Here is an 18,079-nt window from a genome sequence, read left to right on the forward strand (position 1 = left end):
CGAGGAGAAGTGGGAGACCAAATTGGAGGTGGAAAGATGGAGTGAAAAAGATTTTGAGTGATTGGGGCCTGAACATGCAGGAGGGTGAAAGGCGGGCAAGGAATAGAGTGAATTGGATTGATGTGGTATACCGGGGTTGACGTGCTGTCAGTGGATTGAATCAGGGCATGTGAAGCGTCTGGGGTAAACCATGGAAAGTTCTGTGGGGCCTGGATGTGGAAAGGGAGCTGTGGTTTCGGGCATTATTGCATGACAGCTAGAGACAGAGTGTGAACGAATGAGGCCTTTGTTGTCTTTTCCTAGCGCTACCCCGCACACACGAGGGGGGAGGGGGATGGTATTCCATGTGTGGTGAGGTGGCGATGGGAATGAATAAAGGCAGACAGTGTGAATTGTATGCATGGGTATATATGTATGTGTCTGTGTGTGTATATATATGTGTACACTGAGATGTATAGGTATGTATATTTGCGTGTGTAGACGTGTGTGTATATACATGTGTATGGGGGTGGGTTGGGCCATTTCTTTCGTCTGTTTCCTTGCGCTACCTCACAAATGTGGGAGACAACGACAAAGCAAAATAAAAAATATAATAGTAATAATATATATATATTTTTTTTTTCAAACTATTTGCCATTTCCCGTGTTAGCAAGGTAGCGTTAAGAACAGAGGACTGGGCCTCTGAGGGAATATCCTCACCTGGCCCCCTTCTCTCTTCCTTCTTTTGGAAAATTAAAAAAAAAAAAAAAAAAAAAAAAAAGAGGGGAGGATTTCCAGCCCCCCGCTCCCTCCCCTTTTAGTCGCCTTCTATGACACGCAGGGAATACGTGGGAAGTATTCTTTCTGCCCAATCCCCAGGGGATAATATATATAATATAATATAATATAAGTTTTTATCGAGGATGTAAGGCATGTGTACGTGTAGGAAGAGAGGAAAGTGATTGGTTCTCAGTGAATGTAGGTTTGCGGCAGGGGTGTGTGATGTCTCCATGGTTGTTTAATTTGTTTATGGATGGGGTTGTTAGGGAGGTAAATGCAAGAGTTTTGGAAAGAGGGGCAAGTATGAAGTCTGTTGGGGATGAGAGAGCTTGGGAAGTGAGTCAGTTGTTGTTCGCTGATGATACAGCGCTGGTGGCTGATTCATGTGAGAAACTGCAGAAGCTGGTGACTGAGTTTGGTAAAGTGTGTGGAAGAAGAAAGTTAAGAGTAAATGTGAATAAGAGCAAGGTTATTAGGTACAGTAGGGTTGAGGGTCAAGTCAATTGGGAGGTGAGTTTGAATGGAGAAAAACTGGAGGAAGTAAAGTGTTTTAGATATCTGGGAGTGGATCTGGCAGCGGATAGAACCATGGAAGCGGAAGTGGATCATAGGGTGGGGGAGGGGGCGAAAATTCTGGGGGCCTTGAAGAATGTGTGGAAGTCGAGAACATTATCTCGGAAAGCAAAAATGGGTATGTTTGAAGGAATAGTGGTTCCAACAATGTTGTATGGTTGCGAGGCGTGGGCTATGGATAGAGTTGTGCGCAGGAGGATGGATGTGCTGGAAATGAGATGTTTGAGGACAATGTGTGGTGTGAGGTGGTTTGATCAAGTGAGTAACGTAAGGGTAAGAGAGATGTGTGGAAATAAAAAGAGCGTGGTTGAGAGAGCAGAAGAGGGTGTTTTGAAGTGGTTTGGGCACATGGAGAGAATGAGTGAGGAAAGATTGACCAAGAGGATATATGTGTCGGAGGTGGAGGGAACGAGGAGAAGAGGGAGACCAAATTGGAGGTGGAAAGATGGAGTGAAAAAGATTTTGTGTGATTGGGGCCTGAACATGCAGGAGGGTGAAAGGAGGGCAAGGAATAGAGTGAATTGGAGCGATGTGGTATACCGGGGTTGACGTGCTGTCAGTGGATTGAATCAAGGCATGTGAAGCGTCTGGGGTAAACCATGGAAAGCTGTGTAGGTATGTATATTTGCGTGTGTGGACGTATGTATATACATGTGTATGGGGGGGTTGGGCCATTTCTTTCGTCTGTTTCCTTGCGCTACCTCACAAACGCGGGAGACAGCGACAAAGTATAAAAAAAAAAAAAAATATATATATGTGTGTGTGTGTGTGTGTGTGTGGGTAGATGGTCCATTCTTCGTCTGTTTCCTGGCACTACCTCGTTGACATGGGAAACAGCGATTATGTATAATAAATAAATAATAAATATTTAAGAAGTGTTTCCAAAGAATGGTATTATCTGAAGAAGCAAATACAGTGACCAGTTGCACCAATGTCAAAATATTGGCAAGGGTTTTGAGAAAAAAAAGGAGACATGAAACTCAGCAATCATATGAAGACTTTTGGCATCTGTTGTGGAAGTCTTCATATGAAGACCCCCAGCATATACAGGATAAGAAATAGATTGATCCTAAATATTTGCAAAAAATTAAAAACATATATTTCAGAGTACATGCAATACTTGAAAAATATTGAAACACACTATACAGATATCATTAAACTCTAAGAGAAACAGTGCAGCCTGCAAAATGTATTCTTGAATAATTTACTCACTTGCTTGTTCTGTAGTGACTTTGTACTGGTAATAGTTGAAATATTCTCCACCAAACAAGAAACTAAACTTAGGGTTCTCCTTTTGCTTGGTCTTGGTCATCTGCTCAAATTCAGGACCATTGCGAGCAACAAACTGGGCCAGCTTGTCAATAATGTTTTTCAGCTCTTGATCTGTAATGAATAAAGTATTCTAATAACATCTCTTTAAAATGCATAACAATGATTCTAATCAACAAAAAGGAATCTCAGAAATGCATATGTATATGCAAGTATATGCCTCTTTAAAGTTCTATCCATTAAGAAAATGCATGAATAGCTAAAGTCTATAAACATAGTTCTTCGTCAACAATCCCTTTCTTTGTATAATATATCAGGTTCCACCAACTCAACCAAAAAGTCCCCACTCGAGGAGAAAGGGCATCCACATCTCTTAAGTTTATACTGCCACATAAATACAGGCTAACTTCTGAAAACATTAATATATATTGCAATAGTTCATAGTGGTGCACGTGATCTAGTATTTGGTGATAACCACAAGGAAAATTACTTATTGTGTTTCATTTTCCTGGTGATTACCAGCAATATATGTATGTATATATTTTTTTTTTTCTTTTTTTTTATACTTTGTCGCTATCTCCCGCGTTTGTGAGGTAGCGCAAGGAAACAGACGAAAGAAATGGCCCAACCCCCCCCCATACACATGTATATACACACGTCCACACACGCAAATATACATACCTACACAGCTTTCCATGGTTTACCCCAGACGCTTCACATGCCCTGCTTCAATCCACTGACAGCACGTCAACCCCGGTATACCACATCGCTCCAATTCACTCTATTCCTTGCCCTCCTTTCACCCTCCTGCATGTTCAGGCCCCGATCACACAAAATCTTTTTCACTCCATCTTTCCACCTCCAATTTGGTCTCCCTCTTCTCCTAGTTCCCTCCACCTCCGACACATATATCCTCTTGGTCAATCTTTCCTCACTCATCCTCTCCATGTGCCCAAACCACTTCAAAACACCCTCTTCTGCTCTCTCAACCACGCTCTTTTTATTTCCACACATCTCTCTTACCCTTACGTTACTCACTCGATCAAACCACCTCACACCACACATTGTCCTCAAACATCTCATTTCCAGCACATCCATCCTCCTGCGCACAACTCTATCCATAGCCCACGCCTCGCAACCATACAACATTGTTGGAACCACTATTCCTTCAAACATACCCATTTTTGCTTTCCGAGATAATGTTCTCGACTTCCACACATTCTTCAAGGCCCCCAGGATTTTCGCCCCCTCCCCCACCCTATGATCCACTTCCGCTTCCATGGTTCCATCCGCTGCCAGATCCACTCCCAGATATCTAAAACACTTCACTTCCTCCAGTTTTTCTCCATTCAAACTCACCTCCCAATTGACTTGACCCTCAACCCTACTGTACCTAACAACCTTGCTCTTATTCACATTTACTCTTAACTTTCTTCTTCCACACACTTTTCCAAACTCAGTCACCAGCTTCTGCAGTTTCTCACATGAATCAGCCACCAGCGCTGTATCATCAGCGAACAACAACTGACTCACTTCCCAAGCTCTCTCATCCCCAACAGACTTCATACTTGCCCCTCTTTCCAAAACTCTTGCATTCACCTCCCTAACAACCCCATCCATAAACAAATTAAACAACCATGGAGACATCACACACCCCTGCCGCAAACCTACATTCACTGAGAACCAATCACTTTCCTCTCTTCCTACACGTACACATGCCTTACATCCTCGATAAAAACTTTTCACTGCTTCTAACAACTTTCCTCCCACACCATATATTCTTAATACCTTCCACAGAGCATCTCTATCAACTCTATCGTATGCCTTCTCCAGATCCATAAATGCTACATACAAATCCATTTGCTTTTCTAAGTATTTCTCACATACATTCTTCAAAGCAAACACCTGATCCACACATCCTCTACCACTTCTGAAACCACACTGCTCTTCCCCATTATATATAATATATATATATATTTTTTTTTTTTTTTCAAACTATTTGCCATTTCCGTGTTAGCAAGGTAGCGTTAAGAACAGAGGACTGGGCCTCTGAGGGAATATCCTCACCTGGCACTGGCCCCTTCTCTCTTCCTTCTTTTGGAAAATTAAAAAAAAAAAAAAAAAAAAAAAAAAGAGGGAGATTTCCAGCCCCCCGCTCCCTCCCTTTTAGTCGCCTTCTATGACACGCAGGGAATACGTGGGAAGTATTCTTTCTGCCCAATCCCCAGGGGATAATATATATATATAATATTTTTTTTTTTTTTTTTTTTTTTTTTCATACTATCCGCCATTTCCCGCGACAGCGAGGTAGCGTTAAGAACAGAGGACTGGGCCTCTGAGGGAATATCCTCACCTGGCCCCCTTCTCTCTTCCTTCTTTTGGAAAAAAAAAAAAAAAAAAAAAAAAAAAAAAAAAAAGAGGGGAGGATTTTCCAGCCCCCCGCTCCCTTCCCTTTTAGTCGCCTTCTACGACACGCAGGGAATACGTGGGAAGTATTCTTTCTCCCCTATCCCCAGGGGATAATATATATATATATAATATATATATATATATATATAATATAATATAATATAATATACATATATATATATATATATATAAATTTTTTAAACGAGGATGAAAGGCATGTGTACTGGGGAAAAGAGAGGAAAGTGATTGGTTCTCAGTGAATGTGGGTTTTCCCGGCGGGGGTGTGTGATGTCCCCAAAGGTTTTTTTAATTTGTTTAGGGAGGGGGTTTTGTTAGGGGGGTTAAATGCAAGATTTTTGGGAAAGAGGGGCAAGTATAAAGGGGTTTGGGGGAAAAAGGGGACCCTTGGGACCGTGGGCCCCCCAATTTTTGTATTTTCCCCCGGGCCCTGATTTTTAAACAGCCCCCGGGGGGTGGCCTGATTCCCCAATTGGGGGGAGAAAAACTGCAGAAGCTGGGCCCTGATTTTGGAAAAAGTGTGGGGAAAGAAGAAAGTTAAGAGTAAATGTGAATAAGAGAAAGGGTTATTAGGTACAGAAAGGGTTGAGGGTCAAGTAAATTTGGGGAAAGGTAAGTTTGAATGGAGAAAAACTGGAGGAAGTAAAGTGTTTTAGATATCTGGGAGGGGAAATCTGGCAGCGGATGGAACCATGGAAGCGGAAGTGGATCATGGGGTGGGGGGGGGGGCAAAATTTCCCGGGGGGCCCCCTTAAGAATGTGTGGAACCCGAGAACTTTATCTCGGAAAGCAAAAATGGGTATTTTTTGAAGGAATAGTGGTTCCAAAAAATTTTTAAATGGTTCGAGGCGGGGGCTATGGAAAGAGTTGTGCGCAGGAGGAGGTTGGCGGAAAAAGAGTTGTTTAAAGGAAAATGTGTGGTGGGGAAGGTGGTTTGATCAAGTAAGTAACGAAAGGGGTAAGAGAGATGTGTGGAAAAAAAAAAGGCGTGGTTGGAGAGCAGAAGAGGGGTTTTAAAAGGTTTTTGGGCCATGGAAAGAATGAGTGAGGAAAGATTGCCCAAGAGGATATATGTGTCGGAGGGGGAGGGAACGAGGAAAAAGGGGGAGCCCAAATTTGGGAGGTGGAAAGAGGAGTAAAAAAGATTTTGGGTGTTTGGGGGCCTAACTTTCCAGGAGGGTGAAAGGAGGGAAAGGGAATAGAGTAAAATTTGGGAGCGAAGTGGGATACCGGGGTTTTACGTGCTGTCAGTGGATTGAATCAAGGCAAAGTGAAGCTCCGGGGGGGAAAACCCTGGAAAGCTGTGTAGGTTGTATATTTTTCGGGGTGTGGACAAAGTATATACATGTGTATGGGGGGGGGTTTGGGGCCCTTTCTTTTGTCTGTTTTCCTTTCGCTACCTCCAAACGCGGGGGACAGCGACAAAGTATAAAAAAAAAAAAAAAAAAAAATAATATTGTGTGTGTGTGGTTTTGTGGTGTGTGGGAATGGTCCCCTTCTTCGACTTTTCCCGGCCACCTCGGGTTTACAAAAGGGAAACAGCGATTATGTATAATAAATAAATAATAAATATTTAAAAGGTTTCCAAAGAATGGTATTATCTAAGAACAAATACAGTGACCCTTGCACCAATTTTCAAAATATTGGCAAGGGTTTTTTAAAAAAAAAGGAGACATGAAACCCAGCCCCAAAGAAGACTTTTGGGATCTGTTTTGGAAGGGCCCTTCCCTATGAAAACCCCCCCGCATAAAAGGATAAAAAAATAGATTGATTCCCAAATTTTGCAAAAAAATTCAAAAACATAAATTTCAGAAATACATGCAATACTTGAAAAATATTGAAACACACTAAACAGAATCATTAAACTCTAAGAGAAACCCGTGCAGCCTGCAAAATGTAAATTTTTGAATAATTTACTCACTTTCTTGTTTTTGTATGACTTTTTTTAAATTGGGGAAAAAGTTTTAAATAATTTTCCACCAAACAAGAAACTAAAATTTTGGGTTCCCCCTTTTTTGGTCTTTGGGCATCTGCCAAATTCAGGACCATTGGAAACAACAAACCCGGGGGGCCCCCTTTGTCAAAAAATGTTTTTCAGCTCTTGATCTGTAATGAATAAAGAAATTTTAATAACATCTCTTTAAAAAAGCATAACAAAGATTCTAATCAACAAAAAGGGAAACTCAGAAATTCAAATGTAAGGGAAGTATATGCCTCTTTAAAAATTCTATCCATTAAGAAAAAGCAAGAATAGCTAAAGTCTATAAAAATAGTTCTTCGTCAACAATCCCTTTCTTTGTAAAAATATATCCGGTTCCCCCAACTCAACCAAAAAGTCCCCCCCTGAGGAGAAAGGGGTCCACAAACTCTTTAAATTTATACTGCCACATAAAAAACAAGGGTAACTTCTGAAAAAATTAATATATATTGCAATAAATTTTATAGGGGCACGTGACTAGTATTTGGTGATAACCACAAGGAAAAATTTTCTTATTGTGTTTCATTTTCCTGGTGATTACCAGCAATATATGTAGGTTTTATATTTTTTTTTTTTTTTTTTTTTATACTTTGTCGCTTCTCCCCCGTTTGGAGGTACCCAAAGGGAAACAGACAAAGAAATCCCCAACCCCCCCCAACACTGTATATAAAAGTCCACACCGCAAAATACATACCTCACAGCTTTCCGGGTTTCCCCAACCTTCACATGCCCTGCTTAACCCATGACAAGAACCCCGGTAACCACATCCTCCAATTCCCCTTTACCCTTCCCCTCCTTTCCCCTCCTGCTTTTCAGGCCCCGATACACAAAATCTTTTTCACTCCATCTTTCCCCCTTTCCTTTTGGCCCCCCCTCTTTCCTGTTCCCTCCACCTCCGCCCAAAATTATCCTCTTGGTAAATCTTTCCTCACTTTCATTCTCTCCATGTGCCCAAACCATTCAAAAACCTTTTTCTGCTCTCTCACCACGCTCTTTTTTTTTCCACACATCTCTTTTTCCCCTTTAATTTACTTTCGATCAAACCACCCACCCCAACTTTCCTCAAACATCTCATTTCCACACATCCACCTCCTGCGCAAAACTCATCCATACCCCACGCCTCCAACCATACAACTTGTTGGAACCCTATTCCTTCAAACATACCCATTTTTGCTTTCCGAGATAATTTCTCGATTTCCACACTTCTTAAAGGCCCCCCGGTTTTCGCCCCCTCCCCCACCCATGATCCACTTCCGCTTCCTGGTTTTTCCATCCGCTGCCAGATCCACTCCCAAAATTTCTAAAACATTCACTTCCTCCATTTTTCTCCATTAAAATAAACCCCCAAATTGATTGACCCTCAACCCTACTGTCCCTAAAAACCCTTGCTCTTATTCACTTTTTCTCTTAATTTCTTCTTCCACACTTTTTTCAAACCAGTCACCAGCTTCTGCAGTTTCTCACATGAATCACCACCAGCGCTGTATCATCAGCGAACAACAATGCTCACTTCCCCAAACTCTCTCATCCCCAACAGACTTCATCTTGCCCCTTTTCCCAAAACCTTTCATTCCCCCCCTAAAACCCCCCCATAAACAAAATTAAACAACCCTGGAGACATCACACACCCCCGCCGAAACCTAATTCACTGAGAACCCAAACACTTCCTCTCTTCCCACACGTACACATGCCTTACACCTGATAAAACTTTTCACTGTTCTAACAACTTTCCTCCCCCACCATATATTCTTAATACCTTCCCCAGAGCATCCTATCAACTCTATCTTGCCTTTTCCCGATCCAAAAGCTACATACAAATCCTTTGCTTTTCTAAGATTTTCCATACATTCTTCAAAGCAAAAACCCACCACACATCCTTACCACTTCTGAAACCACACTGCTCTTCCCCAAACGTGCTCTGAATGCCTTTCACCCCCTCAATCAATACCCCCCCATATAATTTACCGGGAAAACTCAACAAACTTATACCTCGTAAATTGAGCACTCACTCTTTTCCCTTTGCCTTTTTAAAAGGCACTATGCACCCTTCCGCCAAAAACCTCAGGCACCCACCCTGAGTCATACATACATTAAATAACCTTACCCAAACCCGTAACAAAACAGTCACCCCCTTTTTTTAAAAAATTCCCCTGCAATACCATCCAAACCGCTGCCTTGCCCCGGGTTTTCTTTCCCAAGCTTTCACTACCCTTCTCTGTTTACCAATCATTTTCCCAACCCTCTACTTTTTACCCACCTCGACCAAAAAACCCTATTCTGCCACTTATCACAAACAATTCAAAAAACCTTCAAAATATCACTCCTCTCCCTTTTCACATCACCACTACTTGTTATCACCCCCCACTTGCGCCCTTTACTAAGTTCCCCTTTGGGCCCCCTTTCTTTCCACTTTTTTTTCCCCTTTAGAAAATCTTTTTATTCTCCCTAAAATTTTAAAGATCTCCCCCACCCAACTCTCTTTGCCCTTTTTTTCCCTCTTGCCCTTTCTCTTGACCTCCTGCTCTTTCTTTTTTACATCTCCCACTCAATTGATTTTTTCCCCGCAAAAAAACGTCCAAATGCCTCTTCTTGTCTTTCACTAATACTCTTACTTCTTCATCCCACCACTCACTACCCTTTCTAATCAACCCACCCCCCACTCTTCTCATGCCACAAGCTTTTTTTGCGCAATCCATCAGATTCCCTAAATACATCCCATCCTCCCCCACTCCCCTTACTTCCCATTGTTCTCACCTTTTTTCCCATTCTTACTCAGTCTCCCTTTACTTCCTCACACAGGTCTCCTTTCAAGCTCACTTACTCTCACCACCCTCTTCACCCCAACTTTCACTCTTCTTTTCTGAAAACCCATACAAATCTTCACCTTAGCCTCCACAAGATAATGATCAGAACCCCCATTGCACCCTCAGCACTTTAAACATCCAAAATCTCTCTTTCGCCGCCTGTCAATTAAACGAATCCAAAAACCTCTCTGGCCATCTCTCCTACTTACATAAGTATACTTATTTATCTCGCTTTTTAAACCAGGTTTTCCCAACTCACCCCTTTTTCACAAAAAATCAAAACAAGCTTTTCAAAAATTTCCTTTTACAACACTGAAACCCCATGTATACCAATTTTTCCCTCAACTGCACATTACTCACCTTTGCATTAAAATCACCCATCACTATGCCCGGTCTCGTGCACAAAAAACCATATATACATATATATATATAAAATATAATTAATATATATAATAATATTTTTTTTAAAATTTTTTTTTTTATATGGGGGTATTGATTGGAGAGGAAGGAACAGAGATAAGGGGGAAAAAAAAATTTTTTTTCAAAAATTTAAAGGGGTTATCATTTTGCTTTAAAATGTTTAAAATATTAAAAAAAAAAATATTTTATTAATTTATGATTAGAAGGCATATGATAATTTGATAGGGGATGCTTGGGGAAGGTATTAAAGAATATAGGGTGGGGGAGGCAAGTTGTTAGAAGCAGTGAAAATTTTTATCGAGGATGTAAGGCATGTGTACGTGTAGGAAAAAAGGGAAAAGGGGATTGGTTCTAAAAGTGAATGTAGGTTTGGGGAGGGGTGTGTGATGTCTCCAGGTTGTTTAATTTTTTAGGGGATGGGGTTTTTTAGGGAGGTAATCAAGAGTTTTTGGAAAGAGGGGCAAGTAGAAGTCTGTTGGGAAGAGAGAGTTTTGGGAATGAGTCAGTTTGTTGTTGTGATGAACAGCCTGGTGGCTGTTATGGAGAAACTGCAGAAGGGGACTGATTTTGGTAAAGTGTGTGAAAGAAAAAGTTAAAGTAAATGTGAAAAGAGAAAGGTTATTAGGTACAGTGGGTTTGGGGGTCAAGTAAATTGGGAGGTGAGTTTGAATGGAGAAAAACTGGAGGAATGAATGTTTTAGTATCGGGGAGTGGATCCCCCGCGGATGGAACCATGGAAGCGGAAGTGGATCATAGGGTGGGGGGGGGGGCAAAAATTTTTGGGAGCCTTGAAAATGTGTGGAAGCGAAAACTTTATCTGGGAAAGCAAAAATGGGTAGTTTGAAGGAATAGTGGTTCCAACAATGTTGTAAGGTTGCGAGGCGTGGGTTGGATAGAGTGTGCCGGGGGAGGATGTGCTGGAAAAGATGTTTTGAGGACAATGGTGGTGTGAGGGGGTTTTATCGAGTAAGTAACGTAAGGGTAAGAAATGTGTGGAAAAAAAAAGAGCTGGTTGAAGAGCAGAAGAGGGGTTTTTTTTTTAAATGGTTTGGGCACATGGAGAGAAGAGGGGGAAAATTTACCAAGAGGAATATGTTGGGGGGGAGGGAACGAGGAAAGAGGGGACCAAATTGGAGGGGGAAAATGGGGTAAAAAAATTTTTGTGTGATCGGGGCCTAACAGCAGGAGGGTGAAAGGAGGGGAAGGAATAGATGAATTGGGGCATGTGTATACCGGGGTGACGTTTTCTGTCAGTGGATTGAACAAGGCTGTGAAGCGTCGGGGGTAAACCATGGAAAGGGGTGTGAGGGATTTATATTTTTGTGTGTGGCGTTGTATTACATGTGTTGGGGGGGGGTTGGGGCCCTTTCTTTTTTTTCTGTTTCCTTCGCTACCCCGCAAACGCGGGAGACAGCGACAAAGTATAAAAAAAAAAAAAAAAAAATATAATAAAGTAGTGGTGATGTGAGAAGGAGATGGAGTGAGTATTTTGAAGGTTTGTTGAATGTGTTTGATGATAGAGTGGCAGATATAGGGTGTTTTGGTCGAGGTGGTGTGCCTTTATTCATTCCCATCACCACCCTGCCACAACATGAAATAACAACCCCCTTCCCCCGCATGTGCGCGATGTAGCGCTAGGAAAAGACAACAAAGGCCACATTCATTCACACTCAGTCTCTAGCAGTCATGTACAAATGCACCAGAAAACCACAAAGCTCCCTTTTAATCCCTTTTTTTTTCCCCACATTTATTCCCAAAGTTTGGTTAGTACGACATTCGCCAGTCCCCACAGAACTTTCCATGGTTTACCCCAGACACTTCACATGCCCTGGTTCAATCCATTGACAGCACGTCAATCGTTCCAATTCACTCTATTCCTTGCATGCCTTTCACCCTCCTGCATGTTCAGGCCCCAATCACTCAAAATCTTTTTCACTCCATCTTTCCACCTCCAATTTGGTCTCCCACTTCTCCTCGTTCCCTCCACCTCTGACACATATATTCTCTTTGTCAATCTTTCCTCACTCATTCTCTCCATGTGACCAAACCATTTCAAAACACCTTCTTCTGCTCTCTCAACCACGCTCTTTTTATTTCCACACATCTCTCTTACCCTTACATTACTTCCTCAATCAAACCACCTCACACCACATACTGTCCTCAAACATCTCATTTCCAGCACATCCACCCTCCTCTGCACAACTCTATACATAGCCCATGCCTCACAAACATATAACATTGTTGGAACCACTATTCCTTCAAACATACCCATTTTCGCTTTCCGAGATAATGTTCTCGACTTCCACACATTCTTCAACACTCCAGAACTTTCGCCCCCTCCCCCACCCTATGATTCACTTCCACTTCCATGGTTCCATCTGCTGCCAAATCCACTCCCAGATAGGTAAAACACTTCACTTCCTCCAGTTTTTCTCCATTCAAACTTTACCTCCCAGTTGACTTGTCCCTCAAACCTACTGCACCCAACAGCCCTGCTCCTCTTCAAAAGATAATTCTAACAACTTTGTATATCTATGGTAAAAAATTGTGACAAGGAATTGTTAAAATTTGGAAAGGATTTTATGCATTCATTATGATAACCACCTAATGAATCCTTCCAAAATTACCCTGCGATCTGCTTATCATAATAGTTGACAAAGTACAAACATGCTGCAATGACTCACAAACTCTCATCTGTAAGGTTTTCTTCATTTCTACCTTTATCGAGTAGCTAACACTTGGGTCTGAAATGAATCATAAATACTCTTACTCTAAATGGGTCTTGGCTAAATCTGATCCTGTTGAATGCACCAAAAATTATGAACTTAATCTGCAGATAAACTGCCATATGTGTACTGTATACGTCCCATGCTTAAACAGGGTCACCATGGCATCATAATTACCTGTAATCACTCTATCTGAACTCCTCTTGTGCCAATGGATAATGAGTTATCAATTAAAATCTCCAAACAGTGGATATCAACAGGTGGGTAGTAGATGGTACGTAGCCAACAATCAGGGAGGTACATAACCAGTACTACCCGTCTGGGTTAGTGGCATCTGCTTAGTAAGCCAAAAACACTTTCGGATTGACCCATGCAGTTTTCATAACACATGTAAGCTTGCCAATTCATTCTGCCTTACAAACCATGTACTAAGGTGCATTCCTGCCCCCAGAAACAACTCACTCCATGTAGGTATATAACAGTAGACAAACTTGACTCACGCAGCTCATTCATAATACACTTCAACTTTTCCTGTAGCGAGCAGTATGCACAACGCCCCAATCCCTTATGCAATAAATGACTGAGGCAGTAGGTGAATGGAGAAATTCGGCACATTTAAGCAGATTGTTAGGTAGACACACATTGGGTAGAATTAAGTCGGTAAGGCGCATTATATAGAAGTTGTCAATTAAGAACATTAGGTAGGAGCCTCTGTAAACACAACACTAGACGCCCTCATTCCCAGTGACCTGTTAAGGGTGAAGCACTAAAGGTTAGGAAGTGGCACTAGACTTCTTTAGTTATGGAGACTCTGTGACTGTGGCCACCCTTATGAAGGAGTTCCAATTGGAACAGGCATCAGAGATCTAGACAGAAAGATCAAAATTTCAAAATCCACCCTAACTAATTCACTACCACAATAGTTTTCATTTCAAGACCAACAATCAATTTATACAACAAATTGTGGTCACCATTTGTGTCAGTGTGATGAAGAAGCAGTCAAAGAAATACTGTGATGTGAGATAATTAAATAGCTAGATAGACCTCTACATGAAGATCAAAAAGTAAATATCAAACAATGAAAAACAATTTGCTAAAGAAACAAATCTAGGTTCATCAATTAAGAACAGAATGTTCAATCTCAAAATACTGTCTTGTAAATTATATGTTGATATCTTAATTTCAAGTGATAATGACCAAACGAAAGTGCACTTGGGAACTTATCGTATTTCATTTTCCCCATGGACTCAAAAAAAAAAATCACAGGATCATAGGGTGGGGGGAGGGGGCGAAAATTCTGGGAGCCTTGAAGAAAGTGTGGAAGTCGAGAACATTATCTCGGAAAGCAAAAATGGGTATGTTTGAAGGAATAGTGGTTCCAACAATGTTGTATGGTTGCGAGGCGTGGACTATGGATAGAGTTGTGCGCAGGAGGATGGATGTGCTGGAAATGAGATGTTTGAGGACAATGTGTGGTGTGAGGTGGTTTGATCGAGTAAGTAACGTAAGGGTAAGAGAGATGTGTGGAAATAAAAAGAGCGTGGTTGAGAGAGCAGAAGAGGGTGTTTTGAAATGGTTTGGTCACATGGAGAGAATGAGTGAGGAAAGATTGACCAAGAGGATATATGTGTCGGAGGTGGAGGGAACGAGGAGAAGAGGGAGACCAAATTGGAGGTGGAAAGATGGAGTGAAAAAGATTTTGTGTGATCGGGGCCTGAACATGCAGGAGGGTGAAAGGAGGGCAAGGAATAGAGTGAATTGGAGCGATGTGATATACCGGGGTTGACGTGCTGTCAGTGGATTGAATCAAGGCATGTGAAGCGTCTGGGGTAAACCATGGAGGGCTGTGTAGGTATGTATATTTGCGTGTGTGGACGTATGTATATACATGTGTATGGGGGTGGGTTGGGCCATTTCTTTCGTCTGTTTCCTTGCGCTACCTCGCAAACGCAGGAGACAGCGACAAAGTATAATAAAATAAAAAAAAAAATATATATATATTGCAATTGAGTGGGAGATGTATAAAAGAAAGAGACAGGAGGTCAAGAGAAAGGTGCAAGAGGTGAAAAAGAGGGCAAATGAGAGTTGGGGTGAGAGAGTATCATTAAATTTTAGGGAGAATAAAAAGATGTTCTGGAAGGAGGTAAATAAAGTGCGTAAGACAAGGGAGCAAATGGGAACTTCAGTGAAGGGCGCAAATGGGGAGGTGATAACAAGTAGTGGTGATGTGAGAAGGAGATGGAGTGAGTATTTTGAAGGTTTGTTGAATGTGTTTGATGATAGAGTGGCAGATATAGGGTGTTTTGGTCGAGGTGGTGTGCCTTTATTCATTCCCATCACCACCCTGCCACACATGAAATAACAACCCCCTTCCCCCGCATGTGCGCGAGGTAGCGCTAGGAAAAGACAACAAAGGCCACATTCATTCACACTCAGTCTCTAGCAGTCATGTAATAATGCACCGAAACCACAGCTCCCTTTCCACATCCAGGCCCCACAGAACTTTCCATGGTTTACCCCAGACACTTCACATGCCCCTGGTTCAATCCATTGACAGCACGTCAATCGTTCCAATTCACTCTATTCCTTGCATGCCTTTCACCCTCCTGCATGTTCAGGCCCCGATTACTCAAAATCTTTTTCACTCCATCTTTCCACCTCCAATTTGGTCTCCCACCTCTCGTCGTTCCCTCCACCTCTGACACATATATTCTCTTTGTCAATCTTTCCTCACTCATTCTCTCCATGTGACCAAACCATTTCAAAACACCTTCTTCTGCTCTCTTAACCAAACTCTTTTTATTACCACACATCTCTCTTACCCTTACATTACTTCCTCAATCAAACCACCTCACACCACATACTGTCCTCAAACATCTCATTTCCAGCACATCCACCCTCCTCTGCACAACTCTATACATAGCCCATGCCTCACAAACATATAACATTGTTGGAACCACTATTTCTTCAAACATACCCATTTTCGCTTTCCGAGATAATGTTCTCGACTTCCACACATTCTTCAACACTCCCAGAACTTTCGCCCCCTCCCCCACCCTATGATTCACTTCCACTTCCATGGTTCCATCTGCTGCCAAATCCACTCCCAGATAGGTAAAACACTTCACTTCCTCCAGTTTTTCTCCATTCAAACTTACCTCCCAGTTGACTTGTCCCTCAAACCTACTGCACCCAACAGCCCTGCTCCTCTTCAAAAGATAATTCTAACAACTTTGTATATCTATGGGTACAAATTGTGACAAGGAATTGTTAAAATTTGGAAAGGATTTTTATGCATTCATTATGATAACCACCTAATGAATCCTTCCAAAATTACCCTGCGATCTGCTTATCATAATAGTTGACAAAGTACAAACATGCTGCAATGACTCACAAACTCTCATCTGTAAGGTTTTCTTCATTTCTACCTTTATCGAGAAGCAACAACTTGGGTCTGAAATGAATCATAAATACTCTTACTCTAAATGGGTCTTGGCTAAATCTGATCCTGTTGAATGCACCAAAAATGTATGAACATAATCTGCAGATAAACTGCCATATGTGTACTGTATACGTCCCATGCTTAAACAGGGTCACCATGGCATCATAATTACCTGTAATCACTCTATCTGAACTCCTCTTGTGGCCAATGGATAATGAGTTATCAATTAAAATCTCCAAACAGTGGATATCAACAGGTGGGTAGTAGATGGTACGTAGCCAACAATCAGGGAGGTACATAACCAGTACTACCCGTCTGGGTTAGTGGCATCTGCTTAGTAAGCCAACACTTTAGTGATTGTCAAAATGCACTTTTCTAACTCATGTAGCTGTCCTTTCTTTCTGCCTTACTAACATGTGGACTATGGGCATTCTGCCCACAAGATACAATCTCTCCATGTTGTATATAACAGTTGACAAAACTTGACTCACGCAGCTCATTCTTAATAACTTCAGATTTTCATGTAGCGAGCAGTATGCACTAGCCATGCCTTTTGGCAAAATGGTAGGAGCAGTAGGTTGAAGGAGTAAGTAGGAACATTTAGGCAGGATTGTTAGGTAGAAACATTAGGTAGTAGTAGTAGGGAGGAGCATTATATAGAAGTTGTCATTAAGAACATTAGGTAGGAGCCTCTGTAAACACAACACTAGACGCCCTCTTCCAGTGACCTGTTAAGGGTGAAGCACTAAAGGTTAGGAAGTGGCACTAGACTTCTTTAGTTATGGAGACTCTGTGACTGTGGCCACCCTTATGAAGGAGTTCCAATTGGAACAGGCATCAGAGATCTAGACAGAAAGATCAAAATTTCAAAATCCACCCTAACTAATTCACTACCACAATAGTTTTCATTTCAAGACCAACAATCAATTTATACAACAAATTGTGGGTCACCATTTGTGTCAGTGTGATGATGAAGCAGTCAAAGAAATACTGTGATGTGAGATAATTAAATAGCTAGATAGACCTCTACATGAAGATCAAAAAGTAAATATCAAACAATGAAAAACAATTTGCTAAAGAAACAAATCTAGGTTCATCAATTAAGAACAGAATGTTCAATCTCAAAATACTGTCTTGTAAATTATATGTTGATATCTTAATTTCAAGTGATAATGACCAAACGAAAGTGCACTTGGGAACTTATCGTATTTCATTTTCCCCATGGACTCAAAATAAAAATCACAGGATCACAGGGTGGGGGAGGGGGCGAAAATCCTGGGGGCCTTGAAGAATGTGTGGAAGTCGAGAACATTATCTCGAAAAGCAAAATTGGGTATGTTTGAAGGAATAGTGGTTCCAACAATGTTGTATGGTTGCGAGGCGTGGGCTATGGATAGAGTTGTGCGCAGGAGGATGGATGTGCTGGAAATGAGATGTTTGAGGACAATGTGTGGTGTGAGGTGGTTTGATCGAGTGAGTAACGTAAGGGTAAGAGAGATGTGTGGAAATAAAAAGAGCGTGGTTGAGAGAGCAGAAGAGGGTGTTTTGAAGTGGTTTGGGCACATGGAGAGGATGAGTGAGGAAAGATTGACCAAGAGGATATATGTGTCGGAGGTGGAGGGAACAAGGAGAAGAGGGAGACCAAATTGGAGGTGGAAAGATGGAGTGAAAAAGATTTTGT

General features: G+C 41.6%; 1 protein-coding gene across 5 annotated transcripts in view; it reads right to left on the reverse strand.

The window, feature by feature from the left end:
• LOC139752666 (uncharacterized) overlaps positions 1-18,079 on the reverse strand; it is a 58,817-nt gene that overhangs the window by 5,250 nt on the left and 35,488 nt on the right. For all 5 annotated transcript variants that reach the window (XR_011713556.1, XR_011713555.1, XR_011713558.1 and 2 more), the window contains one exon: positions 2,545-2,715. Coding sequence is in view for 1 of the 5 variants with exons in the window: in XM_071668429.1 (XP_071524530.1) it covers positions 2,545-2,715 (171 nt within the window). In the remaining 4 variants the exon portion in view is untranslated. The remainder of the gene's footprint in view (positions 1-2,544; positions 2,716-18,079) is intronic.

This window comes from Panulirus ornatus, chromosome 13 (assembly GCF_036320965.1).
Source record: "Panulirus ornatus isolate Po-2019 chromosome 13, ASM3632096v1, whole genome shotgun sequence".
In the NCBI taxonomy this organism is placed as follows: domain Eukaryota; kingdom Metazoa; phylum Arthropoda; class Malacostraca; order Decapoda; family Palinuridae; genus Panulirus; species Panulirus ornatus.